At 40.6% G+C, this 26,641-nt stretch overlaps 1 protein-coding gene and 2 pseudogenes across 1 annotated transcript in view; 2 read left to right on the top strand and 1 right to left on the bottom strand.

Moving 5' to 3' along the window:
• The window catches only part of KIF13B (kinesin family member 13B), a 176,526-nt gene that overhangs the window by 39,714 nt on the left and 110,171 nt on the right, over nt 1-26,641 (bottom strand). Inside the window, exons 24-35 of the mRNA XM_087816562.1 lie at nt 25,820-25,952; nt 21,876-22,022; nt 21,258-21,287; nt 19,731-19,830; nt 19,046-19,172; nt 18,253-18,308; nt 16,495-16,619; nt 14,802-14,978; nt 11,997-12,089; nt 7,611-7,763; nt 6,775-6,852; nt 5,215-5,268 (exon numbers count right to left, since the gene is read on the bottom strand). Coding sequence (XP_087672688.1) covers nt 5,215-5,268; nt 6,775-6,852; nt 7,611-7,763; nt 11,997-12,089; nt 14,802-14,978; nt 16,495-16,619; nt 18,253-18,308; nt 19,046-19,172; nt 19,731-19,830; nt 21,258-21,287; nt 21,876-22,022; nt 25,820-25,952 — 1,273 coding nt within the window. The remainder of the gene's footprint in view (nt 1-5,214; nt 5,269-6,774; nt 6,853-7,610; nt 7,764-11,996; nt 12,090-14,801; nt 14,979-16,494; nt 16,620-18,252; nt 18,309-19,045; nt 19,173-19,730; nt 19,831-21,257; nt 21,288-21,875; nt 22,023-25,819; nt 25,953-26,641) is intronic.
• LOC148093304 (U2 spliceosomal RNA) lies at nt 12,941-13,048 on the top strand (annotated as a pseudogene).
• On the top strand, nt 26,156-26,250 carry LOC148093303 (small nucleolar RNA U3; annotated as a pseudogene).

Genomic DNA, 26,641 nt, shown 5'->3' with positions numbered 1-26,641 from the left:
CCTGATTCTACACGCTTTTAAGCTAATCTGAATGTTCCGATGTCACACAGGGGACGACACAGCACAGCAAATTCTTACTGTGTAATTCGGATTTCATAATCAAGATCAGAGGGACAGACACATGGATTAATGTAAACAACCCAGAAAAAGGGCATGCAAGTTTGCAAGGCAGGTAGATGTAACTACTGTAATTACATTTTCAATGATTTCAAAACAAATTATCTAGCATTTTAAGCATCATCAAGTCCAGGCTAAAATTATATTTCTGACTCAATTCTCCTGAATGTTAAATACTTTTGTGCAAAGAAACCAAGATGGTCCAGCTGAGCAAAGCTCTGTGGTGTCGAAAGAATGCTCAAAGCGCTTTTGCCATTTTTTTCCATCCCATGCTTAAGAAAAGGACATCTTACAAGTTTCTCAAATATTTATTTGTAGTATTTGCTTAATACGAATTAACTTCAACTCCTCCCATTCCTGAGCCTTCTAAATTCAGTAAGATGCCTTAGCTCCTGGTCTCTTTTGATAGTTACTTTTACAGTCTTGGACCCAGCTAACAAGGAACATTTGAAAGGAATCATACATACTGACCACCAAAGTTATTTTTACGAAGGCTGAGTGCCAAAAAATTAGTACAGTCACATTTAGTCATTTTATAAAAACTACCTCTACAAATGCATTCTTATTCTTAACCTCAAGGCCAAAGCAAGAGTGGTAAGTTTTAGATAGTAGGATAGTATTTGTATCCCACTCATTAGGAAAACCTAATGGATTATTACCTCTCCCTGGATCTCTGAAAACTGAAGAATACAGGATGTTCCCAAAAGAAAAGAAAAAAACAACATGAGTCTTTGAGATTTTCCAAAACAATTTCTTCAGTCATCTTTCCTTTAGGATTTTGTGCACAAACTGTTATGGATAAACCAACTGGAGACCCTCTCAACCCACTATATACAAGAGAACAGAAACTTCTAGCAACTTAAAAGGTTGTAAGAAAATTTTTATGTTTTCATTTATTTAACTTTTAAAGAAGTAATTTGTTCATATGATCCCAAATCAAATAATATAAAAAGGCACACATACAGTGAGAAATCACCTGCCTCCCTTGCCTGCTCAGTTCCCCACATATTTCCACCTTCTCCCAGGCAGATAAGAAATGGTATTAGTTTCTCCTCATATAGTTTCTTATGTACATATAAGCAAATCTATAAATAGCCACATTTCCCTCTTGTCCCCTCCTTTAATACAAATGGCAGCATTCTGCATCCTGCACTTCATTTTTAATTACTTAGTATATCCTGGTGATATAAGAAGTTTATACACTAAATTTCCATATTAGTACCTGGAGGGGTTCCTAATTATTTTTACAGCTGCATAGCATCCCTTTTATTTATTTGTGCATGTGTGTGCACACTAGTTGCAGATAACATGTATTTATTAACCACACTAAACCAACGGACATTTAGTTGGTTTCTAATCTTCTGCCATTAAAAACAAAGTCACAGTGGACATGCTGTATTCAGGTCATTTCCCATATATATGAGCACTGCTACTATGTAAGGATTCAATAGGGATCCCTATTCCATTAATAATGAACTTCGAATTCAAGGCAATGCCATATTTGAAGATGTTTTTCATTGTTTTATTTAAAATGCCACAGGGAGAACTCTGTTCCTTACTGCTAACGGTGGCGGGGGGGGGGGGGGGGGGCAAGGAAGGTTCTTTTCTCACTAATAAGAAAATATAATTTTAAGAATATTTATTTTCCCTAAAAATCTGTTAAGATGCTCTGCTTTGGATGATGAAACTACTGAGGGGTCCCTCATCTGAAAACGGGGGAGCTACTGAGGGGTCCCTCATCTGAAAACGGGGGAGCAACCCTGTACTTCCTACTAGAATAAGCCTGAAATCAAAACTTCGTTGCTTAGCATTATTTCCACTTTGTTTTTGAGCATCATAGTTATAATCCTCTATCGCATGAACTTCCTTATTCATTAAACAGGTCCATCCATAAAAATCTACCTTACGACATTTTTCCTCTACCTTTCCCCTAGTGAAAAGCAAAGGTGTCTAATTTTGATGTGAACATTCATCTAACCTGCAGATCTGGAAACAAGAGAGAAGTTCACGGGACAGTGACGAGGCGTTGATTAAAGCCCGGTTATACCTGGTAACCTTTCAGGGCTCGTGGGTGGCAAGAGTTCAAAAGGCAAACTGATAGTTCCATGGCTGGACTGGGAACAAAGTTAGTACTGGCAAGCTGGTCCCTTCTGATCTGCCTGACAGCGCTCCAATGTTTGCCAGAGGGTGGGGCTGCCGTGTTTGTCAGAGGAAGGCTGCAAACTGGGGAGAAAAGGGTATTCAATTTTTTTGAAGTATATGCCAACTTAAAATATATATTGCAATGGAGTGGAGACGTCCACATCCTCGCTGCTGGGACAGCACGATGTCAGGAAAATCTGAGAGGATGGGAATCAGGCTTTCCTCAGCTTCGCTACGTTGCCCGGCATCCCGAGAAATCAAGGCCACTCAACAGGGAAAGTCCTGGTAGAGTAACAAAGACGTGTAATGCCATATCGACCCATTTAAATGGCATGTCCAGCGACCCTCTCCCCAGTCCTTCACAGAATTGCCCTGGGAAAGGTCTCCAATAAACTCTTAGCTGTCACATCCAAAACTGGCTTTTCAGTCTTCATTTTATGGTCTCTAAAGAATCTGGAAGGAGTCCTTCCTAAAGCCTTCCTCCCTCAGCTCCTGAGCCACCCCCCTCCCGGGTCTTCTTTTCCTCCGAGGACGCCTTCCAGCTGCTCAACCGCCCTGAGCTCCGAAATCAGTCTTCACCCCAGGCTTCCGGGCGCTTGAACTGGCATAGATACCTCAATGTCAAAAACTGAACTAAGTCATTTCCTTCCCCAAGCCTGTCCCTCCTGCAGTTAATCTCTGTGTACTGTCACCTGGAAACCCAGATGTCACCCCAGTTCCTCCCTTGCTCAGCTTCACTCTTCGGGCCCGCAGAGTTCTGAAGAGTCTGTCTGCTCAGTGTGTCTTCAGCCTCTCCTCCCTCCGCCCCCCACTGCTGAGTCTTCTCCCTTACCTTAGCTCTCCACCCTCGTTAAAGTTTTTTTCATACTTTTGCATTGATAACTGCATACATTTGTACTATATACGTTACTCTAATGTAATTTTATAGATCATAACCAGGAACATGAGTGGGGTCTAGGTGAGCTGTTAAGAAAACCTCTGCAATTCAGCTTAAGCATGTTACTGCCCTGTCACTGCTTCAGTGCTCCCCAACTCCCCCGCTCCTCCTGGGCACCTAATGTTGGAACTTCTAAAATAAGGCGCCTTTCCGCTGGGTTCTGCCCCATAACCCGCCCCCTACTGCACTCACACTGCAAGTGCTGCCTCCAGCACAGCCAGCTCTCTCACCCCTCCACGCCGCCTCACGCTGCTGCTTCTCTCCTTCCCTGCCGGGGGTGGCCCTTGGCGTCTCTTCAGCATGAAGCTTATGGGGTTATCTCTGCTCTGGAGCATCTCTTGATCCCTGCATAATGCACATGAAGGTGTCCACTCCCTCCTTGGGGCTCCTACTCCACCTGGTCATATTTCTATTATAGCATCTATGTTCCTTCGTTCTACTTATTTGGTGTAGATGAAGCACGAAGATTTTCTTTCAAGTAGATACTACTATCTCCTCCATTTAAACATAAGGAAACTAAAGGGAAATAGAAAACCTGAAGAAATGTTGGCCACTATTTTCAAGAAACTTATAATTGAGGATTTGGGTTAAACATAGTTCCAAAAAAACACAGAATGTCATTTTTTTTCCCTTATAAATATGTTTTCCTTAAAATATTTCATTTATTTATATTTAAAAATAATAACACAATCAATTTTCGAAAAACTCTGCTTTGTTCAGATAATCGCAACCTACGCTTTGCTTACCAAGAGCTAATCAAACCCGTCGTTAGTATAGAGGAGTGCTAACCTCTCTTAACCTCTCTTTCAGAGACTTGCTAGGTGATCAGTAAATTGGTGAGCTGAAGAGCAACTTATATGTCTATAAACATTGATACATCTCATTTTTAAGACTGAGGTTACTAGTAGTTTGCCTAAGTAAAAGGATATATACATATAGATGTGTATGTGTTATTTCAGGTAAACTACTGGTAACCCAGATCTTAAAAATGAGTCTAATTTTTTGTCAACTTTATAACACTGTTCTTAAATTGTTATAAGGAAAATTTCAAACATATACAAAACCAGAATGTAGCATAATTAATAATAATAGAAAGAGTAGAATAATGAATCCCCTGAGCTTTAATAATTACCATTAAATGGCCAATATTCTTTTATCTAAACCCCGATTATTTTGAAGCAACTGCCTGATATCAGACTATTTTATATACCACTCACTTTTAACCTCCTGAAGGATTAAGTTATCAATACAGAGTGTGCCACCCACACTGGAGAGTACCAACATCTAACCAGGGCCCTCAAAAAATATCAGACACAAAACTGTAATACGTGACATCTAGTTATGACAACTTCAAGAAACCCCTTTAAGTAAATAATAATGATTTATCTATGCTTAAAATTCTGTTAAATTGGGGAAAGCTATATTAACAAGTAAATAAATTCCAGCTAACAAAATTTCTGTTCCCTTATTTTTCTTTCTTCTAAGGGGCTGGGGGGAAGATTAATAACCAAAGAACTTAGATGCAAATATGCATAACCCTTGGACACAGACAATAGTGTAGTGAAGATCTGGCGGGGAGGGGGGGAATAGCGGGGAGATGGCCAATGGGGAACAAAAAGTTGTAATACTTTCAACAAAGATAAATTTTAAAAAATAATACTAACTTTTAGGCATAATCTTCTTATTCCTCATACGTTTTCAATCATATCAATATTTTACTATTAAAAATCTGATTTGAAGTTCCTTTTCTGAGACAAACAGCAAGAGTATTTTAAACAGAAATATCAACTTAATAACAAATTTTTTTAAGCCCTAAAAATTACGGTAACAAGAAGGTCTATTAAATCGTATTCTATCAGATAAAAAGAAATGAACTCTAAATATATTCCAATAAGTTTCACATGCATTAGAGGAGGAGGAGAGATCTGGGCCTGCAGAACTAGTGTGTGCTATCTGAGAGGGGAAAGCTGAGTGGGAAATAGGTCTGCGACTGACAGAAAATAGTTATAAACACTCACCTTGTTGCTGCCCAGACTGTAAGATGGGATGAGATCTTGTCGGCTGCCAGACAACTGAGGAAGAAATGAAGAGGGGGATTAGTCCTTTCTGTCTAAAAGCAGATAAATCTACAGTCCTGGAAATAGCAGGCTCTGAAAACCGAATCAACAGACTGTTAAAGTTGGGTAGTATCAGAGAGGCTGCCAAGACCACAGTTGCAAACTTAGTCTAGTGGCCTTTGGGGCACTGTGAGGCACATTTTTAAAAACTGAATTGGTTATCAACAATTTTAAGATGGGAGGTCTGCATAAGATCAGATATCCAGTTTACACTGAGGCAACAACCAGCTGGGCCTAGTAAGAGATACTTCATTTGTTTGTCCCGTTCCATTTAAAAGATGCCAGGTTACTGGCTTACCTTGCAGTGCTCTGATCTTACAACTCCTCTTTCTAGGTATTCATAGCAAATCTATACACACAAACTATTTATTTTAAACCACAGGATCCTAAGTACCAAATCTCTACACATATTAGTATATTTTAATATATTATTTTCTGAAGGAATGAGACGATATCAATATTGAATTAAAGTGATATTTCTTAATCTCTGAGATCTAAGTCTGAGAGCATGAGTAACGTCATTCAGTCACTCAGGGGCCACCTATCACTACTGTCTCCCAAATGCTAAGGCTGCTCTTTGTCACAATGCTTGTACTGTGGTTTTTCTTGGTGTATAATCTCAGACAAAGGTATAATATTTCTCCTATCCATATCTTTATCAAAAGAAAAGGAGCCTGGCTGGGCATGGCTCAGAGATTGAGCGCTGACCTATGAACCTGGAGGTCATGGTTCGATTCCCAGTCGGGGCACATGCCTGGGTTACGGGCTCAATCCCCAGTAGGGGGTGTGCAGGAGGCAGCCTATCAATGACTCTCATCATTGATGTGTCTCTCTCTCCCTCCCTCTCTCTGAAATCAATACAAACATATTTTTTTAAAAAAGGTAAGAAAAGGAGAGATAGATCACAGGGCCACAAGTATATTTCTTTGTGAAGAATTATTTGCATGCTAAATATGCACATAAATTATACATCCATATCTTAAGAGACAGCAACAAACTTAGGATACTGTTATGAAACAAACCTAACTTATTTTACCCATTTATACTACCCTGGATGGCCTGTAAGCAATTGAGTTTGTAAACCTAGACTTTGTCTCAATTTAAAAATAATTAAGTTAAGTCCAGAATATTCAAATGGCTTGCCCTAGGCACTTGGCTGGTTTTGTGTTAGTTCAACAAACACTCAAAGAACATCCAGTCACTGTGCTAGGCACTGGTGATAAAGATAAACGGGAAACATTAGAGAGGTACTTAAATGGGTACTTCCCCCTAACATTAGTAAGGGCAGTGACAAAGCTATGCATGGATGCTCCAGGGAAGAGAAAAGAGGCCCTGCAATCAGTTCAGGCTAGGAAATGATATCTGAGACGAGATTTAAAGGATGGCAAAGAGCTATTCAAGGGAAGGGGAGAAGGGAAAGGAGACACAAGCGGGCCACAGAAGGGGATGGCATGGACTCACTCTGTTCACATTGGGAGAGCTAATGCTCCTCCTATTCAGCTTCCCCTTGCCCGTCAACTGCTCCTTCACCGCGACTTCCTGCCATCAGAAACGGAGGAAAACCACGGTCAGAGACACACCTCCGAAGCAGGGCTATCGAAGCAAGCCTGGACCTACCTATACACAAACACATTCCTAGTTCTCTAAATAATGACTGTAGCTTCACAAGACAAACGATCCCATGACAATCACTGTGGGATGTTCAAAGTTAGTTACACAGCTGACAGGTTACCTAGATCCTTCTCTTCTCTGTCCCCTGAAGCTGGCAGGTCAGTCCCAGGAGAAAGATTGTGAAAATTAGATCATTCACTTTTATTTTTCATTAGTATGTTTGGTTAAAAAAGTCTCAAATTGCTAGGTTACATGAGGTTTAGTGTTTCCCTAAGAATTAGGTTTACTGCTGACATTTCTATTCTCCCTTCTAGAGGCCACTCTATGGCTGCAGCAGGTAAGTCCAGCTGAGCAAAGAAGGGCCCACTGTGCCTCATTACTGTGTATTTCTTCAGCGACATTATTGCCTAGTATGAAGGCATTTTAAAATAATTCTTTAGCCAGCAAGAGTTACATATTTTCTCCCATTACTTCAAGGCAACTAGATACCATTTAGTGTCTTGGAAAAAGTAACTTTCCAAATGTAACTTTTGTGTCCTCAAAGAAGACACCACAAATTAAGCTAAATTAATATTCACCACTTAAGTAGATGCTCAAAAGACTGCACGTAAGAGAACTATGATGAGCAGAAAGTCAAGCACAGAATCGGGCTGGGTGGGCACCACCGCGACCAGCTCCGGGCTGACCTGGCGAAGGCGGTCCAGCGTGAGCAGGTTCTCCACGGCCAGCACGCTTCGGAGGTACTTTTCAATATAAGCCTCTGAGTCAGCAGCAGCTGTGTTTTCAACATTAGCTGCCATTCTCGCTAATGTTTCTCGTTCCTCCACTCCCTGGGCATCCTGGGGAATGGGAAGTTATATGTTAAGTACATTGCAGAAGAAAACAGTGTAAAAGCTTCTTGATCTATACAAACACACACGCACATACAGAGAATTGAACTAACAAATGGGATGTAGTCCAAAGGTCCATTTTAAAGTCAGCTTCTGGAACTCAAAATGCCTTTCCCACAGAAGTCATGGTATAAATGGTGGTCAGGTTGCCTTGAAAGGCTAAACAGTGTAGCTGAAATAGCACATTCTCAACAACACTGTTCTCTGTGTGATTTGCACTGTAAACAAAAACATTAGTGGTTGGAAAGGATTTGGTGGGCTAGCTGGAAAGAGAACCACCACAATATTTTAGCAACGTATCTTGAGGCGCAAGAGAAAAGAATGAGGATCTGGGGGACAGCTAGACAAGGGTGGGATCCAAACAAGCCTAGTAAGAGGCAGACATGGGCGTGGAGAGTAGAGTGGAAAGAAGGGTGGGTTTCAGCACTTTCACAAAGCAGCCTGCCACGGACTATAGACTGAAAATGTGTCAGGTTCTACAACTGGTCTCGATCCTCAACTCTGGAGCAGCAGAGCCGACCAAGAAGAGAAGCATCCAGGCAAATTCTCACTGTGCTTTCCAAAGAGCCCAAGCCTGCTCCCCTGTCTGACATGGGCAGGCCATGCATATAAATGGGATATGCACAAGTCAGGGAGGGATTTTTATTAATGTATTTAATTATTTCAGGCAAACTTAGTTTATAACAAATTATTCTGTCCAGGGAAGATCAGATACTTTATTTATGTGTGAATTTATTATAATAATGTCAAAAACTACAAAATACATATCCATAATCCACAGCATCTTAAGATGCCATCAACTTTAAGAAAAAACCCCTTCGCCCTAACTGATTCGGCTCAGTGGTTAGAGCACTGGCTCGCGGACTGAGGGTCCTGGGTTTGATTCTGGCCAAGGGCAGGTACCTGGGTTGCAGGCTCGATCCCCAGCCCTGGTCGGGGCATGTGCGGGAGGCAACCAATCGATGTGTCTCTTTCACATCGATGTTTCCATCTCTCTCCTCTCTCTCTCCACCTTCCACTCTCTCTGAAAAGCGATGGAAAAAATATCCTCGGCTAAAGATTAAAAAATAAAAAAAGAAACCCATCATTTTATATACCTCTAAGGAGAAAAAAATTCTGCCTATTAATTTTAAGATATCGTTAATTGTAAGATACATTCTGACTTCAAAAATATTTTTTAAAATTTAAATGAGCATTAGAATGGATAAAAAAGGAAGAATTTGGAAGATGGCAAAACTTTTGACTCCTATAGAAACACACCTGAGCCTTTTAATAAGCCTGAAAAGAAGAAATCATCTTCATTTTATAGACTAGGAAAGAGGAAGGCCACATAATTAGGAAAAGAGGCAAGACTAGAACTTAGGTCTCCTAACTCCTGAGAGAATACATATTCTTTTTACCATGCAACACAAAATACTTTTTGGTGTCTGAAGGGAGCAGACGTTATCCTGATTGAGAAAGAGGAAACTTGAATTTTAAGAAACACCTATTTGTTCATGTTACCCACACACCTATCAAGATACAAAACACTACCATTACATCAGGAAGTCCATTTATGGGCTTCACGGTTGAACCTTAGCCTTCCTCAAGGCAAGATCATTTCTTTTGACCATACATGTTAAGAGCTTCACCTGTTTTAGAATTTCAAATAAATGAAATCATACTCTTTTGTGTCTAGCTTCTTTCAATTGGCATAATTTTGAGATTCATTCATATACTTCATTTCTTTGTATAGCTGAGCAAGATCCCACAGTATGGAAATACCGCAATTTATGTATCCATTCCTTTGTCGATGGAAGTTTGGGTTGTTCCCAGTTTCGGGTTATTTTCAATGAAACTGCTCTGAATATTCCTGTGTAAGTCTTTATGGACAGATGCTTCCATGTCTCTTGGCTAAGGACTGAGGAGTGGAATTACTGGGTCATGGGGCAGGTGTCTATTTTCTAAAGCGGTGTATCATTTTATACTCCCATCAGCAACGAAAGCATTCTAGTTGCTTAAAAAAAAAAGTGAAGATGTTTCTTGTTGCCCTCTGGCCTATGACCACTTCTTGCCACCAAGCTCTCATAGCTTCTGTAATATGGAACACAAAAGGCGTTTCCAGGGCTTTTCATGATGAAACCTAGCTTCTTAAGGGATCTTTTTGTTTTTAAATAAAAAATAAACCGAGTGTAGTCCTTACACTGTAAGCTTAAGTCTCACTTCTCCTTTCTCTTTGCCATCAGGATTTGGCAATGTGAGAATAATGCTTGCCCACTGAGATGTTCAGCTAATTATTCACAGTAGCCCAATCACATGAGGTTGTGTGTCTGTCTTTCAGCTAGTTCCCCAGCATTTCTTCCCATTGAAAACCATACCACCTGAAGAATCAAAGCACGTTTAAAGAGGGTAAGAAAACTGCAAATGGGAGGGGAGAAGTGAGTGGGGACAGAAAGGTGAAGAGAGAAAAGGAAAGAGTGAAGATGCTTCACTATAGCTGTCACTGTTTCTCAACTGCATTCAAACCGTTTACAAGAGCTGAGATCTGAAATCACCGGGAAAACACACAAAACATTCAGATACAGAGAACAAAGAGCAAGGCTCTAGTTAAACATATAAGTACGCAAAGAGTAATCTATTATAGACCCAAGATTATGCAGGTAGTCTAACTCGGAAAACAGACTTAGCATTTGTTCAGCAGGCTCCAAATTAAATAGTTTAACAGTTAATATTTACTATGAAAGTCTAACACTTTGAAGATCCGGGAAAAAACAAGGTACTGTTTGACATTATTTGAAGGAAAAGTGTTTGGCAATACAAGAAATCTAAAACAAAACCCAAACACTGTGGAATCGTTTTACTCTTCCCACTGAAAACCATACCACCTGAAGAATCAAAGCACTTTTAAAGAGGGTAAGAAAACTACAAACGGGAGGGGAGAAGTGAGTGGGGACAGTATGTTGTTCCATCTATTGTCCAAGTACCCAACGGAATCGCTGAACACATACGGAACCCTCAACTAAAGGGACGGAGCTGTGGACGGCGCGGTGAGAGGCAGTGCTCACCCCCAGGGCCCAGGTGCAGGCTCCACTCCTGAGAAGGGAGTCTCACCTCCTCACTCCCTCCCGCTTTCAGACAGTGAGTGTGGCAGAGGGACTGCTCTTCTCTCTCTTTGTCACAGAGTCCTTTCCTTAGGCCCCTCGTGTCCCCTACCCCTGCAAGGAAGGCCTCCAACACCAGCGGTACCAGTGCCCAGGTGAATAAGTCTGTCTAAATCAGGGGTAACACATTAGGAAACATAAACTGCATCCTCCAATAAGCTTCTGTCAGGAATATTTTAAGCTCCTTTTGTTTAAGTCCTGTGAATGTCTCACTTAGTTTGTAAAGAGAAATAATAATAATAAAATAATAATAGTAACTATAATAATAACAGCAATTACAATTTATAGTTTAGAGTGCGCACAACAATTTGTATACACTGTCTCATTTAATTCTTAAAACAAACCTGTTCGGAAGGTATCACTAACCTCATCTGATAAATGAAAAAATTTAGGCTCAGAGTAACCTTGGCAAGTTCACTTTGCTAACAGGTAAAAGAAACAAGATTTCTGTTTCACTCCAAAATGAAACCCTAGGTCTCTATGCTATGCTATGCTGTGTATGCTATGCTATGCTATGCTATGTTGCCTCCTTTTGAGGGTTACAATATTATCTTATGTCTTTTTAAAATTTTATTATTATAGTTGACATTACAGCATTATATTAGTTTCAGGTGTTCAACACAGTGATGACATTTATATGCCTTACAATGCAATCGCCACAATAAGCTTAGTAAGGATCTGCCACCATACAAAGTTATTATATTATTATTTTATCTGCTGTATCTTACATCCCTGTGACTTTATTTTATAACTGGAAGTTTATACCTTTTATTCCTCTTTCTCTTTTATCAGTGAAAAAGTGTTGACTTGCTTTTCAAAACAATGTTCTTCTTTAACAAAATACTAAAGCCGGACCCTTCAAAGCCACAAGTACATTTTACTGAGTCAAGTCAAGATTAGGAAATTCCTCTAAAAATCTATAGCCTTTTTCTAAATATACATTTCCATTTTGTACATATTTCTTGGGTAGGTGACTCTTCAGGGAGTTAGCTCTTTTTACATGTTTATTTTTAGTAAATTCAAATTTCATATGATCCTTTACCTCTGGAATATTGGAGACAATTTCAAAAGTCACTCCGCAGCCAGGAATAGAACTTCGATGAGACATCTTTTTTAGGAGACTCTGAGCAAAACCCTGGAAAAACAAAATAGGAGAAATGGTTTCCCACCTCAAAAAGTGAGTTTACATTAACAGAGAAACAGCATAAAGGATACTGCATTCACTCCAACCAAAAAGAAACAGCACATATTTCCAACCTATGCAAGTTGAAATCTAAACCACTAAATATAGATTCCTCAACTTTGTCTTAGTGCACAAAACCAATTTTAGATATCTGTGCATCCACATGTGTGCAGTGGTGACAGGTCCTATACTCGGCACATGGAAAGAACAGACCCTAACCTCTGGAAACTGATGCCAGGCATCCGGTTCAACTCTGCTTAAAGGCTACAGAAATAAGGCTGTTGACTTCCACACAATAAAATGACCTTCTAACTAAGATGTAAGCAAGGACTGGTGACTCTTACACTTTTTTTTTTCCAGCACGATGGACATCTTGTACCATGAATATTGACAAGTTCAGGCATTAAATTCTTGACCAAAGCAGGATCATTATGAAGGATGATTTAAGAGTGCATGGTCATTGTTTATGCTGACTGCGCTCTTTGCACAGTTAGGAATTGAACTGTTGAATTAATGCATAGATGACTCATTTGAAGATGCTGCTAAGACTGAATATCCTGGAGAGGTTGAGAGAGCAGGGATGAGGGCAGAATACAATTGGTGAATAAAGATAAGAAGAGAGAATATTAAACTAACACTCAACCCTTTTCCTCACGCACAAGGGAAGCAGGAAATATGTGAAAACCCCCAAAGAAAACAGAAAAATCAAGCTGCTTGGTCTTAGAAATACATACTTTCACAAACCTACTGAATAATTTCTTTCCTATTTAGTAATCTTTCATTAATTTTTTTTAATTTTTAGCATCATTTCTCGCCCTTTTGGCTAAGATCAAGTGCAGTATCTGTTCTTATCAGTTTAATAAAAAGCGGTGAGCCTCTTAGAACACTAAGGGAACATTTATTCACCCCTTCACTCTCCCGACCTCAGCCCTGCAATGCTGAGCCATGGCCTGTCCTGCTGGTCAGAGAGCAGCTACAGCTGTTTCCTAATGGGGGGGGGGAGTGGGGGTGCCCCTGTCATCGTCCGTTCTTGTTTTCTAATTCTATGGAATTCCTGAAGCTGACCTGCATGCATTAGGGTCCTAAGGAAGTCCCTGTTCTTGCTATAGTTATTTTTAGAAATGAAATACCTGAAATTGGGAGGAAAACTGCCATGTCCTAAAATACTAACAGTTCATTCAGTGTCAACTTGATACTATCAACTCATTTCAACCGGGGGTGGGGGGTGGGAATGGGGAATGTGGCACATCCTTGCCCTGTAACAAAAAATAAAAACAAACAAAAAAAATACGGAAAAAACTTGATGTCATGATTCACCCTTTCTGTTAAAAATTCTGTGGGGCCAGTACCCAGTCAGTCTCCGTTGTAACCAGGTCAGTCTCAGCACCTGGCAACCAGAATCTCTAGTTCTGAAATGGCAAATAACTCTTCAAAATGCTCCCCAGGAACAGCGTGTCGTTTTCAATCCCTTAAAGCCTTCCGAGAAAAGGGAGGCCGGGAGAAGAGTGAAAGGAGACACACCATATACATCTATGGTAACCCGATGACCTGGGTTTTATTGATGTTGGATTGCCCAGCTAAAGAGCTGCAATTTTAACAGCATTACCGCCAGTCTTCATTTCGAAGGTTGATATCAGTGTGACATTTAGAACTAAAGATTAATTTTTAGGGGTGGTGATTACATCTAGGACTCTGTCAACCATGACTGTGCTCTTTTAAATGAAAAGATTTATTTTCATCTGTCCTGGTTTTAGTCAGTGTATTGAGAAGGCCTCCAAAGAGTGAGCATGGGCAGTTAAAAAGAATCCCTAGAATCAACCTCCCAAATCCTATATTTGAAAAACCAATAATAGAAATAGTTTCTATCCACCTAGAAACATTCTACTAAACCCCTTCATGTAGCACGAGGTCCTTCATAGTCTGGCTGCAACTATGACAGCCACATACAGCCTTGGCCTCTGCAGAGCACCTGCTTCTCAAGGTCCCTAGGCCTGCCACGCCCTTTCCATCTTCACCCTCTCCGCAGATGTATTTCCACGGAATAGCCACCAACAGCCTCCTTGTCTGTAAAAAGGCAGCTCAACTCCCCCCCCCCCCCCCCCCGCAATCTTTCAGCATGTGCTGAGCACCTGCATTAGGGCCCTGCTGCAACAGAGCAGAGCCGCCTGTTTATACATCTACATAGGCCCACGGACACTGGCTCTGTAAGGACCGGGACTACTTCTTATTCATCTTTTACCCCAGAGCTTGATAGAGTACACTTCCCAAATTTATGAATCAGCAAGTTCGCAGAGCTGGCGGAAAGGAAAGAGGTATGGAAAACAAAGGGTAAGCGGCACAAAGGCCAACCGCAGGGACCCTCCTCATCTTACAGCACCCAGAGGAAAAGTCAAAACAGAAGCAGCGAACTCCACCCTGACACCCCCCAAATGGCTGTAATTTGTGACTGTGCGGTAAGAAGGATCCAGTGTAATGATTCAGTGCTGTCTAGGAGGAAGTCAGGATGACATGTGCTGGAACTGAAGCAAGCCCAGCTACAGGACAGGAAGGGTCCCCTGGAGAAGAGCCTGCAGGGACAGGAGGCCAGAGCACTCATTCCATGGTCCTGCCCTCACGCCGGACCGGTGGTTAAAGTCAGTTCTTCCACTAGGATTAATGACTCACCTGCCGGCCGTGAACATTGACACAGATTCGTTTGCGCAACACCAGCTGCATGTCAGCTGGGTGGCTGAGCTGGACGGTCACCCGCACAATCAGAAACACCCGCTCATCCGCAGGCGTGCCTTTACTGAGCTGCGGGCAGCTGTGCACTGCCGAGTCCCAGGAGGCCTCCGCTTTCACCTGCAGAGAAGAGAGAGAGAGCATGCTCTTCCACCTCCTCCTAAAAACAGAAAACCGCACAAAGAGACATCTTGGCTTGAGCTGAAGTGGTACATGCCAGTCATGAGGGAGTCTCCTGAGAGATTGCGTGCCCGAGAGGCTGCGGAGGCAGGACATGGCCTCAGTCGCCCTGGTCTGGGAAGTACAGAGCAGGATGTTCTTGGCTGGCTGGTTGGCTTTGACATTTTTATTTTGAAAAATGCTCAAACATAAAAATTTTTTGCAAATTCAGTTCAATGAACTCCTGTATATCTTTCATCTAGATTCATCAACTGCCACTCGTCCTTTCCCTCTTTCTCACAACATATACACATACGATGCTGTTATTATTATTATTTGCTGAGTAAGTTAGAGACATGCTACTGTACTTCCCTAAGTACTTCAGCAACTACTGTCTGAGAGCAAGGGCATCCTCTGACTTAACCAAAGGGCAATGATCATATTCAGGAAGTTTAACATCAATGCAATGCTGTTATGTAATACAGAATCCACACGCAAATATTTCAGCCATTCCAATCCAGGATCACAAACTACATTTAGTTGTCACTATCCCTTTAGTCTACTTTAACATGAAATGGTTCCCCAGTCTTTCTTTATCATGCGTGACACTGAGTGACTAAAGAAGTTTTACTGTGCCCAGCGGGCATGGCTCAGCCGTTGGGCATCGACCTAGGATCCAGGAAGTCACGGTTTGATTCCCACTCAGGGCACATGCCCGGGTTTCGGGCTCAATCCCCAGTAGGGAGCGCACGTGCAGGAGGCAGCCGATCAATGCCTCTCTCATCACTGATGTTTCTATCTCTCTCTCTCCCTCTCCCTTCCTCTCTCTGAAATCAATAAAGATATATTTAAAAAAAAAAAAAAGTTTTACAGAGTGTACAACAACTGGATTGTCTAGCTGTTTCCCACTGTGCTAGACCTAGGTTTTGCATCTCAGGCACACCCCTAAGTGATGATGTGTCCTTCAAAGCATCTTATCAGGTTTCCTTCCTTAAAATATTTTATAATTTTTCTAATACACTCAAAATTTTTAAAATGAGCCCCCATTGTATACCCATCACTCGGATTCAAACATTATCAAGATTTTGCCATACTGGCTTCACTGTTTCTTTTCTTCCCTTCAAAAAAAGTCTTTACTGAAGAATTACAAAGCAAATCCTAGGCATAGTGTCATAGTGTCACTTTATCTCTTCACTTCAGTAGCATTTTCCTACAGAGCGGACCCCTGCTGACCTAAACCATGAATTCTATGAGAGCTTTCACCAGGAGAGGAGTAAACAGTGAATGGATAATCTGATGGTCCACTCCTTCTGGAAGTGGTTCCACTCTTCCTGGGAGTCAGAAAGAAAAGTTTTGTTTACATTTCTTAAGAAATGTAAGCACTGAAATAGCGACCTTGCTGACTGCTTCAAAAGGCTCCTGGAAAGGTTCAAGAAGTGACTTTTCACCCAGTCCTCCCCAGTTACGCGTTACTCACCTCTCCATCGTGCTGTTTGACAATCTGCAGCTCAAAGAACTCGTCCTCCTCTTCCCCAGAGAGGGTAGCATCCCATCCACCAGCTTCTGGGTCATCAAGATTGTCCTGAGAGCTGAAATCATCAGCTAAAAGCAAAGAAGCGCCATTAAGCACGAAGATCATTTTAAAGGATAACCCCTACCAGTTAAATTTCAATGTGCTTAGTATTAAAATTCTTCTGCATCAAATTTCATTTCCTTTGGCTCTAAAATCTTACATGACATGGATGATGACCATTAAACAGTTCACAGATCTTAGAGATGGAAAGTGCCTCAAGAAATTATCTTATCCAGTCTCCTACCTTTATGCCTTATTTTACATGAAAGGCAACTGAAGCCAAAATACCCAAGAGGTTACTCAAGGTCAGTCCATAAATGTTAATGATAATAAGATTATAACCCAAATTCCCTATCTTTTAGTGCACTGAAAAAAACAAGAAGCTAGAGCTATTCCAATTATCTTACAGTTAAGTTCAACAAAAGAATCAATTGGCTACATGAACTAGAAACTGGAGGGTTGCCCCGTGGCCCTTCGGTTTCTCGTTCCAAGCCTGGCCCTCCCCACTCCCTATCTATAAGCCTGCAAGTAGGCATCAAAGGTGTCTTTTTAGTATGTGGGCTTAGGTGGATCAAGAATGGGCATAAGGCTGAACAAGGTCCTGATTATGTCTAGGACTTTAGGCTTAGTCTTTTCCACTTCTCTCTCTCTCTCTCTCTCTCTCTCTCTCTCTCTCTCTCTGACACACACACACACACACACACACACACACACACACACACACACACACACACACACACACACACACACCTCTTACCTATCCAGGAACCCAACATAAGACTAGGCCAGAGTCACCTTCAGACTTCAAGGCTCAAAAGAACAAGGTAGAAGAGAGTGCTGCGGCAATACATGAAACCCCATCAGGCGGCCAAGCACTCTTCCTTTATGAAACTCTTCCCTGTGTCTAAATAAGCTAAGCGGTACAAGATGCTAAAGGCCTCAGATACCGTAACTCTCTTCTGGCATGGTTTTCCGGCATAGAAAACCCCGAGGACATCCAATCTTGCCCATCTAGGCTAGTTAACTTTAATACATAGTTCTTCTGCACAGATTTTAGGAATTCAACTGCTGACTTTTATTTTTAGCTCTTCAATCAACTTTTCATTTTTATTTTTCCTCCTCAGAGTATATGTAAAATGTAGTCATATCCAAAATATTTTACATGATGGGGAAATGTCAGAAAAAAATATACATTTAAAAAATAGGCAATGTAGGGATAAATGAGTAACAACTCACAGAAACAGTGAGAGATTTATTCGGTAATGCTAAGGAAGCACCAGATAAAAGAAAACAGGCTACATAAGCAACTGCTAGTTATTAGTCCCTTCCAGAGAGAAGTCTTTTCCAAGAACTAAAGAAGAAAGTATTTTAAGTACAGGAAAACATGACTACCTTCCTACACTGAGGAAAGAGCAAAGTACACACGGCAGTGAGGGTTGTAGAGTGAAATGTGAGACTGCATCACGATGAGACATACCCATTACTATCACAAAGACATTATTCTTACAGGAAACTCCTTCCTGGTCAAGTAGCAGAGTCCTCTGGCACATAAAATGAGCCCTCACCTTAGGCTTACAGAACTGGCTCCTTTGTAAGAACCTAAGGGTTACGTGGACACCGATGTGTCAGAGGTAAGCCTTCCGAAAGCACCTCCCAACTTACCATTTAAGTCAAGGAATATAACAGGAATGTGTGTTTCCATCCCAGGAACCGGGATCCTAAAACATAATGAACAAATAGCATCTCAAATAAAGCAGAGTCTCAGCAGCACGTACTTGGTGGCACAGCCTTAATACACAGTCAAGCCAATAATAACCCTGCTGTTGGGTTTGCTGTGACTCCATCAGCGATGCCACAGAGCCCCGATCAGTGCTGCTGCTCCTCATGGGTGCTCTCGGGTATAATTACCATGTGCTCTGAAACTAGAACTCCATCTCCGAAGACACATTTACCTGTTTATAAATGAAGCTCCCTTGCTTAAAGATACTTTCTTATAAAATTACATACCTAAAGGCCCCATATGGCTTCATTTACTATTTTTAATTCCTATAAAGTGGCACAGAAATTTGCTGACAGTACAGTTTTAGTGAGCACCAAAACCAAAAACTCCCAGAGATGCAATTTTATGATGACCGAATGGTCTTTTAAGGGAACGACCCAAGTAATTAACATATTAACTATTTTTTTTAATGCTAAGTGCACTGGTACTAAATATTGATTTAGATTCTCAGAAATCTTAATTATTGGAGCCAATAACAATATTATTTAATAAAATAGTTTAGGCCATAGTTATTCCAACTCATGAAAGTAATTTAACACTTCCTCTAATTCAAACAACTTTTCCCCCATAAGCTATAATGAGTCTTCCATTAATTAAGACTCAGGCGAAATTCATATAGAAAGCAGTGGGCTTCGTGAGCATTTAGAAGTCCGGGGGGCAGGGCGCCATTCATACCATTCTGCTGGCGCCCCGGGAATCCCACTGCCTGCGGAGGGGACCATGACTGCATTCCTTTCCTCAGTCAGAGTCAACCTCATCTCCAGAAGTTGAGCTTCGCGGTCAGCATCGTCCTCTGTTTTATCTAGAACATTAGGAATGAGCATCAAACAAGGTCATCTCACTTGCTACTTACACTTCTGTCCTGCGTATTGACAGGATTTGCCTATATTTCAGTGACTGGTTGATGAGGGCTCACTTAAGACTTCCCTAATTCATGATAAAAAATTTATGGTAAAAAACACTGTAAGCTAGAGAGGCGGGGGTCCCACAGAGGCCAGCCCCAGTTCACGGAAGGCCTACAGGGGGAGAGCATACAAATGATTTCTTCCAGAGTCAGAGGATTCAAGTGCTTTGGACAAGAAATTCAAGAAATGTTAGCATCTTCCTGAAGTTACTGAGGGACAATGTTTACTTTGTGTACTCTCTTCTCTTTCTCCACTGGGGGTTGGGGGAGACCTATGCAGACGTCATTCCAATTAGATAAATGTTCTTTTGAAGGGGTATGATACAAATTAACATTCCTATGCTCTTGCCACCCCCATAATTGATATGTTCATCCACTTTTAATTTATGTGGCTGTAAAAGGGGATTAATTATGCCCTGATTTAGGGGGAGGGAAATATTCAATTTGTTTTCCTACCATGTTTACTGACAAGCTTCTGCAGTTGTTGATCTAAGTACTCCTGACGTTTCGTTAACGCATTTAGCCATTTTCTACGTAGTCTCTCTAAATCCCGATCCTGGAAGAAAACAAGGGAAATGATAGTAAATATAATGTGTTGACAATATACCTGAAACCGGTGCTCTATTTTATGTGCTTCGAAAATGCTAAGTATTGTATACTAATGTCTTTATTACTGCCACTAATTGGCTCCAGCCATTATTCAAACAGAAATTTTAGAAATTAAAGATTCATCGTTCTAAAGTAAGACTTTCTAAAAGGCCACTCTCTGATCTCCAGAAACCAGTGTTTTTCTATTGGCTCAAAGTGTAGAACTCCAAGCCCTCCCAACTACGATCTTCTACGAGGTCTTAGTATTGGATAAAAATCACAAACACTACTCAATAATCTTCATATTTATATCCCTTAGGGCCATCATAAGAACTCTTCAAAGTTCTTCACCACAGCCTTCAAAATGTTTCGCCAGTCCCTACAAACAACACGCGTCTTCCCCTTGCTTTGGTGGGCGGAGGGGAGAGGAAACGGGGGGCATTATCAACAGCCAAACAACTCTACCCGTCAACACCTGACTGTACGCCAATCTTACCTCGTTTCCTTTCGTAATAAAGTTAAGAGACTGGGTAGATCAGTGGAATGCTATGGATATGGTGTGTATCTGGATTTCACTAAGGCACTTAACCAAATAGCTCATGACATTCTCGTGGACAAGAAGGAGAAATGTACAAGGAATCCACTTGAATGAAATCAGAAATGGCTGAAATACCACATCCAAAGAACAGTGATTAATATAATGTCAGCTTAAAAGAAGTCTCTATTGTTGCGCCAGAGGACTTTGTATTTAACCCTCTCTGATACAATATTTTTATCAGCGACTTACATAGGAAAGCAGACATTTTTATCAAATTAGAATGATGCAAAACCAGGAGAGTGACTACACTGGATGACATAATCAGAACCCAAAGAGCTCTGAGAGTCCTAACAAGACTAACAAGATAAAACTTAACAGACATAAACAAAATCTTACAGATTAGGAAAAGGGGAGGGGCAGGGGGAGAGACAAACCAAACCATGAAGTGGGGAAGAAAGGCCTGGCTTAAAATAAGGCAAATATCTAGGGGCATGGCTTGACTGAAGAGCAGTATGACACAGCTCTCCTAGGGAAAGGGGTGGGTGACTCCCCTCAAAGACGGAAAAAGCAAGAAAGAGGGTCCGTAGAAACAGATCTATAGGGAACCTGCATGGGGAGCTCCAGGTTTGGAAAATGATACAGGTCACAGATGCTTTCCTAACCTAACCAGAGTTTAGGGTCTATGACCTTACAGCCTACGAAACACTCAGGGTTCCCTACTCTGTTCTAATTTGAGAAAAAGCAGTATTTGAATCAAAATTGTGTAATTTTTAAGTAACAGTATAGCAAGACTCAGGAATGGGTAATTCAGTGCTTTAATCAGGCTTATTTGATGAGGCTAACGGGTGCGGCATTACCTGGTAGCTGTCCATGTCCTCCTCTTCCTCCTAAAAGAAAGACACATGAAGCAGAACCCAAACAAGAATCTAAGAATCAGGCTATGCCAAACAGGCTGAACCCCTCCCCGTACTTCATACTTGCTAATTTAATGAATATACTTCTTCATCTCCCAGCTACCTCGCTCTCACTCTAGGTTTTAAAGTTTTCAGGAAGGGGGGGAGTAAAACCTTGAGCTTCTCATAGGAAAGTGAAGAACATCTGACCTTTTCGGGAACGGTACAATACTTTCCCTGCTGGGTTTATAGTCCCACGCCCCAGGGGAAATCAAACACCTGCCGGCAGACAGTCTTTACAGCCAGTGGGGGGTTTCTGCAGAGGGTGGCATGGGGGACGTTAATCACAGTAGGCACTGAGGAGTTTCTGACCGCGGGGGCGCGGTGTTTTATTAACCCTCAGTTTGCCACGAACCAGGGCAAAACCAGCAGCCTGGTGCAGTGAAATACAATAGTTTCTTAAAAAAGACATCAAAGGAAAACAAAAGGAATACTGAAAGAATTATTAGTGGAAGGCAGTCTTCTGACATGTTCCCAGAGATTCTCGTCTAGTTGAGTCTTTCAATAAGAACTTAAACTTACATGGAAGGTTTCATGCGTCTTGGGGGATCTGAGCGCTCTAACTTTCACACACCCAATGCCAACAGACAATATACATTCTTCTATCAGTGGTAATGTCCCAGACTCCTGCACAGTCTTCACTTCCACTTGGACTCGCCGGGACTGGCCCTGTATCGAAGACAATTTTAAAGAGTTTCTTAAAATCAGTTTGATTCATAAAAATTTAGTTTAGAGAGACCCCTACAGGCTGATGTTGGGAAAAGCGTTTAACTCAGAGAGACTGTCTCCTCTTAAATGTTAAACAGTAAGCTACAAATTGAAAAACTAATCACGAAAAAGTATTTCCCTTTTAAGCAAGCAGAAAGACACAACAAATACATGGTTTATATATTTTTCAACAAAAAGGAACATTAAAAGAAAAGAGTCTAACAAAAGAAACGTAAATAGTCAAACAATAAAAATGTTCAACTTACTAATAATCAAATAAATACAAATTAAAATTAGCATGATACACACTTATTTTCACTTACTAAACTGGCAACCCATCCACGTGTCTCTCACATCGATGTTTCTCTCTTTCTCTCTCTCCCAACCCCTCTCTCCCTCCCTCCCTTCTACTCTTTAAAAATCAATGGAGCCCGGCCGGGCATGGCTCAGCGATTGAGCATCAACCTAGGATCCAGGAGATCGGGGTTTGATTCCCGGTCAGGGCACATGCCCGGGTTGTGGGCTAAGCAGCCGATCAATGACTCTCTCATCACTGATGTTTCTATCTCTCTCTCCCCCTCCTTTCCTCTCTCTGAAATCAATAAAGATATGTTTAAAAAAAAAATCAATGGAAAAAAATATCCTTGGGTGAGGATTAATAAGAAAAAAGAGTATGGTGACAGATGTTAACTAGACTTTTAAAAAAAAGAGATTACCAAACCTAGCATATGTAATATGATCTACTTTTAAAAATAAGGAGAATAGCAATAGGAATGATTATACTACCCTGGATTCACTGCTCTAATCCCAAAACAAATTTAAACCAAGCTGCAAAAGGAAGAATTGATCAAGGAGAACCTATCCCTTTTTAAGCACATTTTCAGAATGTGTGACTCTATATTTACGATGAAGCAACATATTTTTTAAAACTCCCAATATTCCCAAATTACTGACTTCAAAGTTGGTTCATAAATTCTAGAATTGTAAAATATAATTTGAAAAATGAATTCCTCTCTTCCATCAGATTTTAATTCCCAAGAGCTTTGCATTATCAGTAAAATCAACTAAGGCAATGATTGATCCTATCAAGCTAGATTTGAAACGAAAGGTCACAGATGTCTTTTAATATTTTCCAAGGACTATGCATCATATATTTTTGTGGAAAAAGTACCTCAGAAAACATTATAATTGTCTAAAATAGTTTAGTCATTTCAATTAGCTACCTGTTTATTTACTTTGCCTAAGACAGAAAGTGGTCTATTTTAAATGTGTGCCCAAATGTGAAAGGTGAAGTACTTGGGGAAGATTCAAGATAAGGAGAGGGAAGAAAAAGAGGGAAAAGATCTAGGAATGGCTAAATGTTCCACAGAAAAATCTTTGATTAGAATATTTAAACTATTAGACTGAACGTCTTATAACTGCTGATATTTGACCATTTTTTAACTATAAAACCAGCAATTTCATGTCAACCTAATCAGTTTTCCCCTGCCGTTTTCCTGTTCAAGAACAGTAGGTTCCGATTTTGAAACATATTAAATTCAATAAGCCCACCATCCAAGGCCGCATGCTTATATAAACTCTTCTGTGACTGCTTTCCAGCTCTTTCCACAAATTACTTTCTACCTAATTCCAACCTCTGTATCTTTATTCTTGCCCTTTACATATGAAAAACCTTTCCACCCTTTGTATGATTCTTTTAGCATCCAGGTCAAGATTCACATGCTTCAAAAACAGTCTTTCTTGATAAACCTAACATATTTCTGAACACTTATAATAAAGGTTGCCAGAAGTATGACATATACTTAAGTATTCAACTTACACTAAACTACTGAAAATTATCTGGTCTTGCCTTCCACAAGATGAATTTCTAAGGCATCTAAAAAAGATATATATAGATTTAACAGATGTTCAGAAAAAGATGTTCCTCACACCCTTAAGAATTCTATTTTATGTATAGATTTCATGCTATAATTTAAACTAACTTCCTTTTGCTTTTAGTTCCTTGACCATACATGAATGAATTTGCTAAAATTCATTTGCGGGGTCAGAGAATAAGTGCTTGTCATCCTCCTCCTACTAAAACATTCAGGAACTTAAATATTTAAGCAAACTTTCTTTTTCCTTTAAACTCGTCTCATATTTCGCTGTGAATGATGTGAACATTCATTTTCTAGAGCTATCCTAATGTTTGACTGTTGTTCTAAAGTATGGAAATTATCATAAGACACAATATTCTACTAGGTGTTGAATTAATGTAATGCATGGCAAAAAAAGAGTATTTCCAAATCTACTACGGAGATTCTAATAAGCTATTCTCTCTCATCGTTAGCTGGCAACACAGATGCCTTGCAGATTACAACCTGCCTGGGGTTGGGTGATGATTCCCACGTTTCCCTGCTGCAGTGATTTCTGGCAGGTATTCCTATCTACCGAGTGGCATTTATTTAACAGCCCCTGTGGTATCATAAAAAGATACTTAGTTTTTGTCCTTAGTTCCTGGCAAATAGCTCCTAAAACTCTTAGAATATACAGAGTGATAAAGGTTATAGGCACACCTTTTAATAATGTGACTTCTAATTTGGTGCCTCTTGGCAGGCCCCTAGATAGCTTCAAGAAGGGGGCTGGTCATCAGAAAGACCAAGCCTTGATTAGAAGTTGGAACTTAAAGCCTCATGCCTCAGCGAGAAAGGAGAGAGGGGTGGAGGCTGAGCACTGCCAATGGCCAACGCTGTCACCAACCATGTCTGCGTAACGGAACATCCATAAACACTTACATAAGGGGTTCGGAGCGCTTCCCGGCTGATGAACGAGCCCAGGTGCTGGGCGAGAGGTACCCAGCGAGGACCTGGAAGCGCCTCTCCCCCATCGCACCACACCTTGCCCATGCATCTCTTCCATTTGGATACAAACAGTATGTAATAGGTTTTCCCAAATTTTGTGAGTCATTCTAGCAAATTATCAAACCTGAGAGGGAGTGCTGTGGGAACCCCGGACTTTGTAGCCACGTGGAACAGTAGCGTGGGTAATCTGGGAACCCAGCGCTTGCAACTGGTATCTGAAGGGAGGGCAGTCTTGTGATTAAGTCTGCGCCCTTAAACCCGTGTGATGAGCTAACTCAGGCAGTTAAGGTCCAAACTGAATTGAATTGTAGGACGCCCGCTTGGTGTCTGCAGAGAATTGGTTGGTGTTAGGAGCAAAAAACACTTCTCACCTCCTCACAGTGCATGTGCCAAGCACTGTGCTTCATATACAACATCTCTAATCTTCACACCAATCTTACAAAGTTGGTATTGTCACCACCTCCACTTTCTACCTGAAAAAAGGTTCTGAGAGGTCACTGGACTTGCTCACGGCTGCATAGCTAAGCCACAGGAGACCCAGAGCTGAACCCCAGCAGGTCAGACTCCGGAGGCTTGTTCTTTCTGCCATGTCACCTTGCTTCTACTTGTCTTTATAAATATTCTCATGCTGCTTGATATGTTTGTTTTATTTTGTACAATTAATTTCTAAGTTGTTCTTTAAAGCTTACTTTCTTACTTAAACCTAATAGAAGCTGGTTTTAAAATATTATAAATAGAAGTATTCTTCCAAATGGAAGAAAATACACATGAAGAAGATTATTTTAATACAAGAAATGGAGTTGGCCAGTCTAGTTTTCATTATCACTGACATTTCTGTCAAAAGGAATCCAATATTAAGCTTTATAGTATGAAAGAATTTATTTTGAACATTCCGAATAACATTCATAATTTTGCTACCTGTCGGAGTTGGAAGATTCCTCCTGTAGGCACATCCTTTGCAGAAATTACTTCTACAGGGCAGTATTCACCATTCTCATTCTGTTCCAAGATTTGAACCCAGAATTCCATTTTCCTTGTGACTTCACTCCATCTAGGAAATAGTTGAAGTTCTTGGAAAATCATACATTTCTATTTCAATACAGGCAGCTTAGGCTCCTACACATGAGAATTAACAATGATAATGACCTCCAAACCGAGTGACTCAATAGAATGATCTGTCGTTCAATGAGTAATACACAAGTACATATTAGAAAACATAATCAAAAGCAAAGTTAAACAAACACTATCAGAACTAAGGCTATACTTTCAGGGTCATTTCCAAAGTTCATTTCTATAGGAGTTTCCTGAATGTGTAAAGCACCAGAACTAGAAATGGCTCCTTTATTTAGCCCCAAAAGGTATGATATCTACAAATCCACTTCAAAGTGATTATTTAAAAATCTAAACATTGTACCCAGTGGGATAGAAGCAAGTACAGTGATTATTTTTTCATAAATAGATAAATGTATGCTTTAGTGACTTGACAAATATCTTTGCTCACATCAAACAGAATATCAGGAGAAAAACCTAAACATCTAATTTAGTATTTGCTAAAAGCTTCTAAATGCAAAAACAGAAAATCTGGTTCTCATTTATAGTAGATGGAAAGTAAGAGTATATGTGCTCTTTCAGCCATTTCCTTTTAACACTTCTTTTTAAAACCTGGACAACAAGTAAGCCTTTCTCCTCCCATCACCAATGCCATCTGAAAAGAACTCCGAGCTAAACAAAAATAAGTGA

This window comes from Miniopterus natalensis, chromosome 4 (assembly GCF_054644295.1).
Source record: "Miniopterus natalensis isolate mMinNat1 chromosome 4, mMinNat1.hap1, whole genome shotgun sequence".
Lineage (NCBI taxonomy): Eukaryota > Metazoa > Chordata > Mammalia > Chiroptera > Miniopteridae > Miniopterus > Miniopterus natalensis.
The sequence above is the reverse complement of the archived record's forward strand: the minus strand, read 5'-3'. Positions and strand labels throughout refer to the sequence as shown.